General features: G+C 41.9%; 1 protein-coding gene across 4 annotated transcripts in view; it reads right to left on the minus strand.

Annotated features, from left to right (window-relative positions):
- NR6A1 (nuclear receptor subfamily 6 group A member 1) overlaps positions 1-13,995 on the minus strand; it is a 181,738-nt gene extending 167,743 nt beyond the window's left edge. For all 4 annotated transcript variants that reach the window (XR_012897202.1, XM_075905678.1, XM_075905677.1 and 1 more), the window contains exon 1: positions 13,790-13,995. Coding sequence is in view for 3 of the 4 variants with exons in the window: in XM_075905678.1 (XP_075761793.1) it covers positions 13,790-13,856 (67 nt within the window). In the remaining variant the exon portion in view is untranslated. The remainder of the gene's footprint in view (positions 1-13,789) is intronic.
- Between the last annotated feature and the right edge of the window lie 1,143 nt (positions 13,996-15,138).

A 15,138-nucleotide genomic window follows, 5' to 3' on the forward strand; every position in this document is an offset into this window, starting at 1 on the left:
AGATCACACCCCCAGCAAAGTCAATGTGAGGCTAGCAGAAGACCTAGCTACTGTCATTCAGGGTGGTGGGTTACTTACATGACGAGTAAACCCCTCCCTTCAACACGGGTAGTACACTGAAGCAATGCAGCTGACATGTTACAGCACATCTGGGCAAAAAATACAGCCCACAGGACAGATCCAGCTCGCTAAGCCACCGGATCTGGCCCGCAGATGCTGCAAGGAGCCTCAGGCAGGCTCCTCACTTGCCTTGCCCTACCCGCACACCGCTCAGAAACACTGCTGGTGGTTTCTCTTTAAAAACTGTGAGTCCAGATGGGAGGAAGGAAGCTTTAGGAGCAGCTCCTGTCCCGAGCACAATCCCACTGGCCGGCTTCTGGCGAGAAACTGGCCAGTGGGAGCTACCCAGGCAGCCACTAGAACACACAGCTGCAGCCTGTGCAGGGGCGGGGTAGGCAAGGAGGCTGATTCAGAAACTATGCTGGCTGGTAAGTCTCCTGGCAGAGCCTTCCCCTGGCACTCCAGTCCCTTCCTTCCCCAACCCTCTGCTCCACACCCCCAAATACTTTGCCCCCTCCTGTACCCATATCCCCTCCCAGATCTGGCACCCAATCCCCTGCCCCAGATCACAGACCCCTCCTGCCCTAGCTCACAAGCCAAATCCCTGCACTCCCTCCTGTATCCCAATTCCCTCCTCTCGGTCACAATCCAACCCCCTGCACCTCGGTCCAGTGCCCCACGTCACAACTGCCTCCTTACCCCAAGCTCCCTTCTGCCCCTTACCTCCATCCCAGACCCCGCACCTTCACAATTAATATCCTGGAAGTGTACGGCCCTCGATCACTTTCCAAATTCTTGGAATGGCCCCCATTAAAAATTACCTACCCCTGTACTACAGCATTTGAAGCTTAGACAATCCCTCCGAGTTGCGTATCTTGCTACGAGTGTGTTAACAGTTTTCATACATACAAATATTTTAATAAAGCTGTCATAGCTAGAAGTAGAAAAAAGTTAGACTTTTTAAAAATAGGGAGCTATTTAATCTGCTTGGTTCCTCCCTGAATGCAAAACTACATTTATAGTAAATTTTTAAAAGGAAGATTATTTTTAATCAAATAGGACTGGAACAAGCAATTTTACAATCTTTGGTTCTGAATTCCACACATGCCATTCTGCTTTTTCAGTCATTTTAAAATTAAGAAATGGTTTGCAACCATTCTGTGTTGCTCTTTTGTACTTTAGTGGTATTTCTTATTAATTATTTCTGATCTTAAGTGTTCAACAAGGCTACCACTTAATGTTTTAGCAAACCGTGTAGTACATCACTCTACCTAACCTCTTCTGCAATGAACAAAAGCCATAAATTTACTGCTAGGCAGCTTTTGTAGTTTGATTAGATTCAAGGTCATTTCAAAGCTTTTAATTACTAACTAGGATTTGGGATTTTGCTCTCAGTATTTTCAAAGAAAAACGAACAGCTGGCTCTCTCACTTAAATATGTTAAACTTCTGCATTGGCAACATCCAAGCACAGTCATTTTTAATAAGAGAATTACAGATTTTAACTTTTGTTTCTTTTTACATATTTTACTAAAATATTACTACAAGTACACACATAGTTACGATCATCAACTAGATATCGCTAGATGTGTAAAATATGGTCTTACACTGCAAGCTGAGTATCTGCCAGAACTCTGTTTAGTCTATTAACGCCCTGTGTTTTTAATTAAGCTTCCCTCTTACAATTACATATTGCCAACATAAGACTCTTTATTAAGGCTGTGTTGAGAAAATACCGAGAGCTTCCAATATATCTTTAGTATTCCAAAAACACATTTCCCCAACAAATACGGTGTATGTTTGACTGACTATGCCCTTGGGTGGTTTAAAGCAAACAGAAGTCAGCTCAGTAGATTGTATACTAGGCAAATGCATTTAAAGCCTACTTCAATTGCCAACAACAAAAACTGCACAGTGGGTTTTCACAAGCCCAGCAGCAGCTGCTAAGAGAGAACCCTGATTCTGAAGTCAACTTGAGGTCCCCTGTTCTCTAGTCTGCCAGCCAAAATCGTCTCTTGTGCTTCCCACTCACTACTTAACACTACACAGAGGGAGAAAGAGCAGCCCATGTGTGCTGCTCTCCCTGCTGGAGGTAAGACTCTGTTGGCCACTACGGGAAATGTGAGGGGGTAGAGAAGAAAGAGGGACAAAAGGAACCTAAACGCGTAGGCTTCGACTATTTCATTTGCCTCACCAGGCCGCCTACCCTCAGATGGAAAAAAAAAATCTGTTATTTTCCTATTAATGCCCCAATCTGGAGAGAGATCCTTTCGAAGTGGCTATTACATTACTTTTAATAAGAGTAGTCCAGAGTGATACAGTGGGAGAGGGAATGAGTTGCAATATGAGCACCAAAACATCAGTGTAGTGTTCGTATTCAAACCCAATACACCTTCAAGTAGAGGACACTGAATCCTTATGATAAGCCTACACAGCAACAGAATGTCAACCGCAGCTCAGCCTTTTTCTCTGCCACCATTTAAACTCACTGGGCCAATTTCAGACCCCGTATGAACAGCTGCAACTCCTCCATAAACATGTCCAAACCAGGCGCAGTAGTCTCAACGTTTCCTTGCAAACAAAACTCACTGAACACTCTATGCAGAGGCCCCCAGGAACTCGTTTCTCCAACCAACGAATTTCAGTAACTGAGGCGGCAGTTACTTCTAGTAGTAAATACCAGTGTCACATTCCTGTCAGTGTTTATTGTAGACATTTGTATGAGGACAAAATTATAAGCCACTCGCTTGTTAAAACTTGCAGCATCTTATCTCAACTCTTTTCCAGTAACCTCTTACTTGCTCCTAGCAATATATTGCACAATTTAACATACTGCACACATTGACAGTGACTAACTAGCTAGAGTTTTGTAGCTAGGATGCACCGCTTTAAAAAAAGTTTTATAGACTATTCTGGCTATAAACAAGGCACACAAGTGTCAGAGTGCAATTCTGTCATACTGTTGCCACCATGCATTAAGACATATATAATTATTCAAAAATCAAAAGGACACCCCTGCATGCAGTTCAAACAGGAGTGGAAACCCTCCATTCTTTTATGACAAAAAGCAAAGGTATATTGAAAGTCAGATCCAATAAAAAAAACACAATGGACAAGCACACACACAAAGGTGGAAAACAAAAAAAATCCAGACACTTTATATTGCAGGAAAGTACAAATGCATCACATACTAGCAATAGAAAACTAAAAGGAGCATAAACTTTGGATCAGACTAAAACCTGTCATAAAGATGTCAAAGTTCTAAGCACAAGTTTTATATATGAATACTAAATAATTTTCTTTATTGAAAATCTTTTATACCAAGAGCTGTATGCAAGTCTTTAGTTCCCAATAAGCACCAAGTCAGCTACCTTTCTGACTTACTATCAACATGACAACATCATTTTTGGTAGGGCAAGTGATTGTAATTTCCCACATTACATGATTGATCATGTTTGACACACTAAAAGGCCAATTGGTTTCCTGGTGCCAGGAAAATGACTGATGAATATTTCAAGACATGGGCCCCTCTTCCTGCCAGATCATCCCTTTTACTTGCCAGCCAATAGACCTAAAGGATTTTTCTGTTAGGCAGTTCTCTTTAATACATGCAGGATTTTAACTTTACACTTGGTGTATTTGACATTTTAAAAGCTATCATGATATGAAGAGCTCAACATATAAAGACCCTGCCCAAATCAAAATGGAGAGAGAATCCTATAGCCAAGCAAAAGTTTTATGGTGACAAATGAATATGGCAGGCACCGGACAAGCAAGAAAATGAAAATGGACAAGTCATCGAGCAACTGTGAGGCCTGAAGTGTGATTACTAAGATCGTTAAGGTGGCAGACATATCACACCATGTGTACAGATTCAGTGCTCAAACTATAATGACAAGGCAAAGTCCAATAATTTCAATCCCAGGTTGCAACTCAACATTTGTACTTACTTGCAAAAACATCTCATTTTACGACGGTGTTCTTTATAAAAAGTCACAAGACATACCACAAGAGATGTTATGCTGATTCTCTTCACTAATTTCCCAATAGTTTGTCTAAATATTACAATATACCAGTTTTGCCAAATAGAGGCCTCCTGATTTACCAATCTGGATTTTTCCCCTCCCCCCCAGCTCTATGAAACACTGGCCACTGGCATTTTATAGCGCTATTCATACACATTAAAAGTTGATTATGAAGTACATTCCCAAGTAACTTCAGCAACAAAGGGAAAGTTATTTTCCATTTGATAAGCACTGAATCAGTTCTGCATTTCCAAAGGCAAAGAAATGACTATATGCCTGAGAGATGACTTCCTTATCTGCATACAGAATCACTATAAGCCTGGCAAAGAGTTTTGTGATTTGCTAGAGAGGTAAGTGAGTTCACCCAGTCCCCAAATTCTTTTAAGGAAAGGTCCCTGTTTAAATGAATATGATTAGAGTGTATGAGCATTATGCTGCAATCATATAACTTTCAAGGGGTTCCAAGAATGTTTCAATCACTACTTGTCCATGTGCAGAAAAACTGATTTTAGAACAGAATAAACTAGTCTTTCAATAAGAGTACATTGCATATAGAAAGAATCACAGTCTTAGGCCTCTACCACCTGAAACATGTCAATTAGTTCACCCTCAAGACAGGGAAGAATTGTTCCAGGTGTTAGTTGCTGTCTATATAGAGAAGACTAAAGTATTACTGTATTTACACCTTTGGGCAGGGGTTCTCAACTCAGGGGCCCAGGGGTTCTCTGGGGCCATGAGCAGGTTGGGGGGCACCATTTGACTTGCTGGGGCCCAGGGTAGAAAGCTGAAACCCCATTGCATAGGGCAGAAGTCCAGGGACCACAGTTTGAGCAGTGTAGCGTTGTGTGGGCCCCTAAGCAAGTGCCTGCTTCCTCCCTTCTAATACCACCCCTGGGTTTTACATAAGAACATAACAGCCATACTGGGTCAGAGCAAAGATCCATCTTGCCCAGTATGCTGTCTGCTGACTACAGCCAATGCCAGGTGCCTCAGAGGCAATGAAAACAACAAGTAATCATTAAGTGATCCCTTCACCCATTCCCAGCTTCTGACAAACAAAAGCCAGGGACACCATTCTTACCCATCCTGGCGAATAGCCACCAACGGACCCATCTCCACAAATTTATCTAGCTCTTTTTTTTAACCCTGTTGAAAGTCCTGTTAAATATCCTCTGGCAAGGAGTTCCACTGGTTGTTTGCATGTTGTGTGAAAAAAATATTGTGTTTTAAATCTGCTACTTACTCATTTGGTATTGCTAGAGTCCTTAAATTGACTCATTTTTGTTTTTCCTCATTTAAATCATTGCTCTGCTGTGGGGTTGGATACGAGGGGGTCAAGATTAAGGCTTCCCCGAGGGAGAGGAACACTCCAACCCTCTCTCACAGCAGCAGCTTGGGGCCATACGAGATGCGCCTCTGTGGCTGCTGCAGCTCAAGTGGGCACAGCCCCAGGGGGAGTGAATGTCCAGGTTTCTCTGCCCTCTAGCCAGAGCAAGGAATGAGGCAATCTATGCACTTTCCCCTTGCTCCCTGACAAAGGGGAAAAGTCAGCAATGTTCCTGTAAAAATGGGGGGGAGCTTCACCCCCACACCCTCCCTAAAGGGCACCTGTGTGGTGAGAGTCTTGTGGCTGGGGTTGCCCCAGACCATGAGGCACATCCCCCAACCAACCCCTTTCACCTACCTGGTGATTGTTTCTTTTCTGTATGGTTTTATGAGAAGTAATACCATTCTGGGCACATCCCGTCTTCCCGGTACGACCAAACCCTTACCCTGGTTTCAGTTACGATAAGAGGAAGCTGCATACTGAACTCGGTTGTCTTAGCTCTTGCCACTTAGGACGAGTTCTTAAACAGGCACGCAGGCAAACTCTCCAATATAGAGTAGATATTTGAAAATAAACTTCTCACTGATTTTGTAGAGTTATTTTAAAAAATAATTTTTAGATTATATGTGGACATGAAGGTGCAGCCACTATAAGAGAAAGGATGGAAACAGTCATGACCCAATATAGAACCAAGAAGCTAACATTTTCTCCTGAAGTTAGAATTAAAAAATAAATGTGTTTGCTATAGAAAATGTGCTTGATTTTCTAAGGCTCCTTCTTTCCCCATTGTAATCCTTTGTGTCACCAGGTGTTACAACTTCGAGTGATCTCATTTGAAGTATGTAAGGAGGTTTTCTGTTGCAGGGAATTGAACAGTGTTAATCATCATAGATGCCCTTTAACATCAAGGGCAGAGGGATATGGAATAAAGTGTGGTGCATGTTTAAGTTTATTCACAGTCAAGGTCTGCAACACCACAAATCCAGCAGCTCTCCCTAAAATATGTAGTTAAAAATTAGTAAGTAATAAGAGTTTTTCTTATAGCTGCTTCCTCAAAAGTCAGACTTTTCCAACCTGAACATCTCAAGCCACCCTTTCTACTGCAAAGACTAAACTGTTTCTGCTATTTGGATGACATGACAAAAAAGTACAGAGGGTCAGAGCTTGGAATACAGCTTCTGATAGCTGGCCCATCCCTTTGTATCTTTGTCAACAGTCTTAAGTCTTCACAACAGTTCAGAGTTGCTTCCAAGTGAAAGGGAAGAAGGATACTTAAGGATCAGCCAGTAAATCAAGTTTAATCTAGTGAAGGAAATAATTACGGTGAGTACAACCCGGCAATTATATAGCAAATACAGTTAAAAGCTTTAACTATTGATAAATATGGGTAAAATCTAGGAGGGAACATCCTAAAACTGTTAATGTTTTAGCACTGATACAGTTTTGCAAAACCTCAACACAGCACCAAACTATGATGGCTTCCAGAGTGCAATGTAACAAGCCATTGCCAGCAATACTATATAATTCCTTAAGTCAAGATAACGACTGAAGACATGATCCAACTGATGCAACAATTCAGAGAGAATCCCAATACTCAGACTGAAATCAATCTAGACCCTAGAGTTCCACATTTCTGGAACTCACCACCGTACTTGGAAGTGCCACAAATGAGCAAGGGCTTAGTTTAACATTTCAAGGGGGAAATAAGGGCTCCATATAAATTTTAGTAATAGAAGGCATGTTTTGAAATTAAAATTCATGCATTTCAATTTATGTAACCATCAATGTACAGATCCTACAAACTTAATCATACAAGTAGCCTCAATTAAGTCCTCAGCAAGAGTAGCATGAATAATGTATAATTATAAGTGAGTTTGCAAGATCAAGCCCTGCCCGTAAATTAAGGGATTCAGGATCCAAAGCAGGACTTAAGGGCTATTCTCATTCTAAGTTTACACCTAAAACCTTAGTTTTGTAAATGAAAAACAGCTTTATAATTTGCAGCAAAACAAAATGTTCTGCTGCAAAATCTGTAGAAGCCATTTGATACTCCATTAAATGAAGCTACCATGGACATGAGAGTCCCTCTATGCATTTAATTAATGCTTTTAACTACTAGCTTTCTGCAATATTATTCAAGGTCAACAGAACTAACATTTTCAAATGTGGAGATGTAGTTTTGGATAACAAAATGAGGGATGTAATAGTGTAGTTAATTAACTGCTAAGCAAAAGCTTATATGTTAAATGCTATAGACTACACACATTTCTCCTCCCTGCCTCCCGCCAGTCATTTTTTAGCAGGCTGGCCAGCAGCCTGACTCAATCCTGGCTCATGCCAGGTCTGGGACCAACCCCTATTGTGGCTCTGCATTTCAAGTCTATTAGGGGCCAGGCGGCCAGGAAGCCTGGCTCAGGCCAGGTCTGGGAGCTCAGACACACCCCGCACCCCCGATGGACAGGGGCTGCTGCTACTCCAGACTGCTGCCTCTGTATCAGAGGCGGCGGCACTGGGAGACAAGCAGCCAGTCTATGAGGGAAGCTGGTTTTTAAACTGGCTCCCCTCATAGCCCAGCTCACGCCTGGCACCCTCGCACTGCTGCCTCTGATACCGAGGCAGCAGTGTGGAGTGGCAGGGGGCTCCTCAGGAGTGGGGCCAGAGCACACTAGCTGCCAGCCTCACCTCTGAGGACTATAGAAGAATGGAGTAACCGATAAGAACTCACGAGGTCAATTGACTATTCAATTAACCGATATTTAAAACCCTAAACAAAATTAGTAAGACTGTTACTCAGCACAGGCAACCCCAAACACTTTTTAAAGGCCATGAATCAGCCCACACACTCACCATTCGAAAAATCATACGATTGATATAAACAAGAGAGTTTTATAACAAATAATAAATGTTGGGTTCCTCAACATTTAGAGGAACTCCAGTCATATGTTCAACTTTAACTTTCATGGGACAGTGAAGAATCTTTTTTGGAAATTTATTGCCTGAGCTCCAGGTGCAGAAGTTTAAAAAAAAATACAAATATCAAAAGAATTACAATACATTTGTGAACTCAGGAAACACTGTCACTTGAAACACTAAAAGTAAACTCAGGGGAACTTAGCAAAAATGTCACAATTAAAAAAAAAAAAAAAAAGAAACCCTGATGCTGAGCACTTTCAATTTCAGAGAGATTACACCTATCAGCTGGTCAATCCACAGTGCATAAGGAATGCCTCGCAAGAACCTGAACACAATCTCGGTCTCCAAAACAGAAATATATACTACTACTGCCATCTGTGGTTTCTGCTCAAAGAGCCTCTGATTCAATATACAGGAGACTTCGTCGTGATTAGATCCCAAGGGCTTGGCAATTCCAGTATATATTTGCAAGATATTTTAAGATACTCCAAAAACAGGCTACAAGATATGAGCACCACAGCAGCTCATCCTCAGTCTGGTATAACTAGTCTACACTTTAAGCACACTTTAGAAACAAGAACTGCTAATGAGGAAGGAGGTCTAAAAAAAGTCAGCTTAAGATACCCATCGCTACTAAATGAACACTGACACTAATTAGAAATGTATCACTTAAGCAACTATCAGTTCACCATTTCTATAGAAATAGCTAGGATTTTCATAGGTGTCTAAGGGAACTAGGCATTTAGCTTATATTGAATTTCAATAGAACTAAAGTATCCCACATTTTCAGAAATTTAAGCTTATTTCCAAGACAATTCTATGGTCAACAACATATCTTACTCCTATCAAGCAAGGGATGGTAGTTATTTAGAGAGTGGGAAGAATTAAAGCTCTTGATTCTACTTAACCAGTCAGCAGCATGTTTTTCTTTTAAAAGCATAACTAGCAGTCATTGCTTCATTAAAAACCTCTGAAATTCTTCCATTTGGATAACTGAAAATATTAAGATTGAAGACCAACCTGATGGGATTTTTTCCCCCCCAACTAATTTCTCTATTCAATTAACTTTCCAAAGTGATAACCACTATAGCTTAAGGGCTCAAAAGAAGGATCAAAAGGCTAGTTTAATACAGCTGGAGGGAAAGAATGCATTTTGGCTCACCAGTAACCATCTGATGAAACCCTGAGCCAGTCTTTTATGTAAATGACTTAATTAGAATTACCAGATTACACTGTTAAAGGCTTTATTTAAGTAATCAGTTTATCAACAGGATAAACTCTGTTCTCATTCTTAGTGAATTCTGTTGTAAATGTGTTTCTGACATATCATGGGGACAAATACACTCACATGGTTAAATTTATTAACCATTCAGAAATTTAAGTTGTGCATCCACACTATCATTTTAGAAGCAATCCATAAATGCATTTTGGAAGATGAAGTTACTTCCTTATCCAAAAGAAAGCATTAGAACTGAAAGTTTTCCCTCATGTTCTCATCACCCTGCAAATTTGGGTTACTTTGGAGGGTATCAGCAACAAAAGTTTTTCAAACTATGTTGTTGCAATTTCAGATATTGATGGCATCGTACCTCTGTTGAACATGCACTGCTGCTTTCATTTATTACTATATTAGTTCATAGAAGACACCTAATCATTTTCCTGAGTACTGTATTTTTTAAATCAGGAAGTTCAACTTAAATGCTCAGGGAAAACGCTGGCCATTTTTGTATTCCCAAATCAAATTATAGGAGTGTTTATCATTTTCTAATAACTAGTAATAACTTACATATTTCACATACCATTCCCAGATTCCACTCCAGCGTTCTGTTTTTGGGTCTGCTTTCTCAAAAAAAGAGAGCCACCCACATTCAACAAGCAAATGTAATCTGGTTAAAATAACAGTAACTTTTGTTTATTCAGAGACATTGAAGACAGCATTGCCACTGTACAACTCACCAGCTTCATTTTTTTTAAACTTCAAAGAAAAGTTGTGGAGCAAATAAATTAAGCTCTTCGTACATCAACAAATTTGTCTTTATCAAATGCTTTCTCTCAGATGCAGATTAGTCAATAGTTGATACTTTGCAGAAAGACTATCTTGGCGTTTATGTATTTAATATATTTTTAGTTCAATAAAATTCATGAAAACTTGTAATTGAAAATCGTGCACATGCATTAACTAGTCTCCTCTTTCCCCACTCTGTCACTCAGATAAGAATTTTATTTATCTGTCAATTGTTTTATTCAAAATTTGACACTGTTCTATATATACACATACATCTGTTTTAGAACTACAATCACGAAGTAAAGGTCTCTAGAGATCTTGTCCACAGTACAACAGATATGGTTCAGAAACCATTTAAAAACTGTTTTAAAATCAATTTTATCTAACATTTTGCCATTAGTACAGACAGGGAAAAACGGTTTTCACAAACTGTTTTAATTATATTATTCGCTGTCCTCTCTGAGGGGAAAACAATGTTAGCTGAAATCATCTTTGAAAAATGGTTTTTAGATGCCATTTTTCAACATCCTTTTTAATAGTTCAGAAGGAATTTATGCCACAATCTAATACCTTGAACAAATTTTCTAAAATAATCAATTTTAATCATAAAAGGCAGGGGTAAAAGCCCTGTGTGACTTAAGTTCCCTTGTATAGTTCACATTCTGACACACAAACAAGTTGTGAAGATAAATAAATGTTACTCATGTTACCCCAATGAATTTTACAATGGCAAGAACATTCTCTAAATGATAAGAAAAAAAATCATCATACCTCTTAAGTCTTAAAATATGCAAAATTGTCTTTAAAGGGTTGTAACTAGTTACTTAACTGAAGCTATGTAACTGCACACATATGCTAACATGAAAAACTCTCATGAAAAATGTTAATTAAATTATGCAAGTTATTACAGGGTACCACAAAAAACTGTACAACAGAGCTTATTTCTCTAAACATGCTAAAAACAACCAATAATGTTAGTTTGCAGTATTTCACCAACATGAAATTAGACAATGCAATTTGTAAATTTCTTTAGTCTGTTTTTGTAGAAAATGCAATGAAAATAATCAAAATGGTGTCTCTCAAGGAATTCACCAAGCTAAGAGTGATACCCATCTTTATTAGGAAATAAATTTTCAATATTTTCAGTATTATTTACAGATTTTTTTCAGTTTACAAAGTGACAAGTCAATAATCTCCTCCTCCTCCTCCCACTCCTGCTCTAGGATTTAGGAAGACTGAAGGTCAAGCAATGTCTCAATACTATGCCAGCATTTCACATTTTATTGCAAGAGAAAAAGTAATAGATAGTCATCTCATCCATTCAAAATGCTTCATCACTGCAGTCACAACTAGCGAGTCTCCTGTATTAGAATGCTACACTTCAATAAACAATTCTGATCCCAAATAAAACAATTAAGCTATTTTAGTAGTCAGTAGTAAACAAGGTTATTCAAAATGTGCTTTGCTAAAGAGCAAAAATTGGTTAATAAGAAAAACATTTTGAACACTGATAGAGATGTAGCCGTGTTAGTCTGGTGTAGCTGAAACAAAATACAGGACTATGTAGCACTTTAAAGACTAACAAGATGGTTTATTAGATGATGAGCTTTCGTGGGCCAGACCCACTTCCTCAGATCCGGCCCACGAAAGCTCATCATCTAATAAACCATCTTGTTAGTCTTTAAAGTGCTACATAGTCCTGTATTTTGAACACTGTTATGCTATTGAACATGCACACAGATAGCAATAAACATTAACCAAAACAGAATAAAAAAGTTAACTCTAATTTAGTGAAGTGGGAAAGTATTAAAGGTGTAATATATTTGACATAATCCGATATTTCCTTAGGAGAAATTTTGTTTTTAGCAGCTTTAAAATCCCACTTTTTAAAATCCTACTGGATTGTTTTAAAAACTGATACAAATGACACATACATTAATCTAACGAAAGTTAGAGAAAACTGTTTCTTTTTAAAATTATTTTCTTTATTCATTTTATTGCACTGTGTGCCTGATTAATATCAGCTATTTAGCTTCTCTTGTTTGTGTGGGTCCTCCACAGAGAGGGAAAATATACTTAAAGAATTTGACTGCGAAACAAAAACTGGCAGAGGAATTCAGGTGCAGGTGTGGTACCTACCACTTTTTGCTGTTTTTAAAAAACGAACAAATTTCAAGTTGAAAGAGCTAGAATTATTTTCTAAATTCTTTCCTGAAAAAGTGAATGTTGGAAATTGAACAATGTCCAAAACTGACTTTGAAAGCCAAAACAAAAACAGTGCAGTTGAGATGAAAAGACATCCAATAAGATCAAAAGAACAATTCCATGCATCCTTGAAATTCAAAAACATCAATGGAGAAATTTTTGCACCAAGCAAACAGCACATACTGAGGTACAATGGAACATGAGGTTAACAAAAAACTTTATTTTATCCCTCCAAAATAAGGATAAGAACAAATTAATAGAGAGCTTTACCAGCTGTAAAATTGTGAAACATTTCAATGTTTGTAAAATTGTTTTCTCCTTTGCATTTTCACAGTAATATGCATTACACTCTTACACTTTCAGTATGGTTTAGAAGCAGCTGCATTAAACCAACTGACTTATTTTTGGAGGGAATAATATCTAGACTTTCTTGATGAAGAACAGTGTAAGTCAGTAAACTTCAACAACACTTCCACAAGTCATATTCTCTTTAAGCACGAGGTTCCATGAACTTTACTGTTTTGAGTTAGGTAACCAAGTTATCTTTAAGAAGGTCACCAAGATTAGTATTTCTTGTTAAACTCCAGTTTGAGTTGTATTACAACCTGACAGTGATAACAGACCTCCGTGTAAAAGGAAACTCGTTGCAAAATAAGCCACAAGGAATTTTGCCATGCAAGAATTGAGCACATGTGCAGAAAGAGCCCAAGATTCCCCCCCCCCCAATGAGTTACTTTGTTTCTTTGTCAAGTTTCACATCACAATACAAGGTTGCATTTGTATGGAGTTTATTGATTCACGGTTTAACAAGGGGGGACACCACTGAACTCTACAGTTATAAAATATTCAAGGACTATTTACACATGAGATTGATCACTGACATCTCAAGCTGGCTCTGGGCCGGGGAGGAAGTGGCAGAAGGAGGCATTCAAAGAGAAGGGGGAATGTGGTTAGGAGTCAAAAAAAAAATCCCCCGATGGGTGGGCTTTAGCAGCCAGCAGCCCTGCGGCCGGCACAAAGGCACCGGGACCCAGGGACCTGACAAGAGGAGCCACGCTGCAAGGGCAGCGCCGGACCCCGCCCGGGAAAGGGCCCCCCCCCCCCGAGTAGCCCCCCCCCGCTACTGCCCCCCCAAGTTCAAAAGTTCACCCCCCCGCCCCCAACACCAGAACCCCCCCCCCGCGGGACCCCCCCGCTCGCGGCCCGCGCGCCCCTGGCCGGCAGCCCCGGGGGGGGGGGGCGGGGGGGCACCTACCGTTGCGGGGCGACCCCTTGGCCCCGGCGCGCGGCTCCGGGGGCTCCCCGGGCTGCTCCAGCTCCATGGCGCGGGCCGGGGCGCGGGCGCGGCGGGGTCTCAGGGGCCCCGGCGGCCGCGCTCCCCCATCGCTCCCTCCGGGGCGCTCCTGTCAGCCAGCCCGGCAGCCGCAGGCAGCGCCGACTGGGGAGCCCGGCGGCGGAGCCCCGCCCCCCGCGCGCACGGCCACGCGGCCCCGGGGCACGCCGGGAACTGTAGTCCGCCGGCCTGGCCCGGGAGGCACCACCTGGGGCCTGGGCACGGGGGTGGGAGGGAGACCAGACCCCACTGGCCGCCGAAGCTGCGTCTGCGCCAAGCCAGCGCGGGCCGCGGCTGGGCACGTGAGTCGGGCTGTGTCGCTAAGGGCCGCAGGGCCACCCTCCAAGGGGACTCCGAAAAGCCTCTGTTGTAGAGGTGAGCATCAGGGACCCCCCTGCGTGCAGTGCAATGGACTGTTCCAAGGTGCCGTCTGGATCACTCCAGAGGTGTCAAGTATCAGAGGGGGAGCTGTGTTAGTCTGGATCTGCAAAGGCAGAGGAGTCCTGCGGCACCTTACAGGCTAACCCAAGTGCAGGAGCATAAGCTTTCGTGGGCAAAGACCCACTTCCACATGCATCTGACGAAGTGGGTCTTTGCCCACGAAAGTTTATGCTCCAACACTTCAGTTAGTCTATAAGGTGCCACCTGACTCCTCGCCGCTTTTCCAGAGGGTGGGCATGCGAGAGTGGCCTCCTTCATCTCATGGGCCCCAAGATCGGGGTAACACAGGCAGTGTCCAGGGAGGGGGCAGTTTTGCTCAGCACCCTCGCGTCCCTCGCACATGGGGGGTGCCCATTGCACCGTGGCAGCGCCCGGCTCTCAGGGTCAGTGGTGTGTGCAACTGGTGCACCTCACTTCACAGGCCTGGCGTGACGTGTGTGTGACTTTAGTAACACTGCCAGGGAAACACTCCACAGACGGGCACCAGCAGACTATGGCCAACCGTAAACAAAAGGTCTCGCGGAGCCACATGTAGAACGCTGATGGGCCGCAGCTTGCCCACCTCTGATGTAGACACTAGCTATGCCCATGGGAAGGGCTTGCCCATCGGTGCAGGTGGTTCATCTCCTTGACAAGTGGTACTTAGGTCAATGGAAGAATTCTTTGGACCTAGTACTGTCTACACCTGGGGTGCTCTTGTAACCCACACACCTAGTGTGGTTACTGAGCAATGCAAGTGGTACCTAGACCACAGCAACAGTGAAGACCCTTTGCGCTGCAATCAGCTGGTTCAGACAGCCTGGGGCCAAGCTGGGGAGAGAGCTGAGCTG

The sequence above is a fragment of the Pelodiscus sinensis genome, chromosome 22, assembly GCF_049634645.1.
Source record: "Pelodiscus sinensis isolate JC-2024 chromosome 22, ASM4963464v1, whole genome shotgun sequence".
NCBI lineage: Eukaryota > Metazoa > Chordata > Testudines > Trionychidae > Pelodiscus > Pelodiscus sinensis.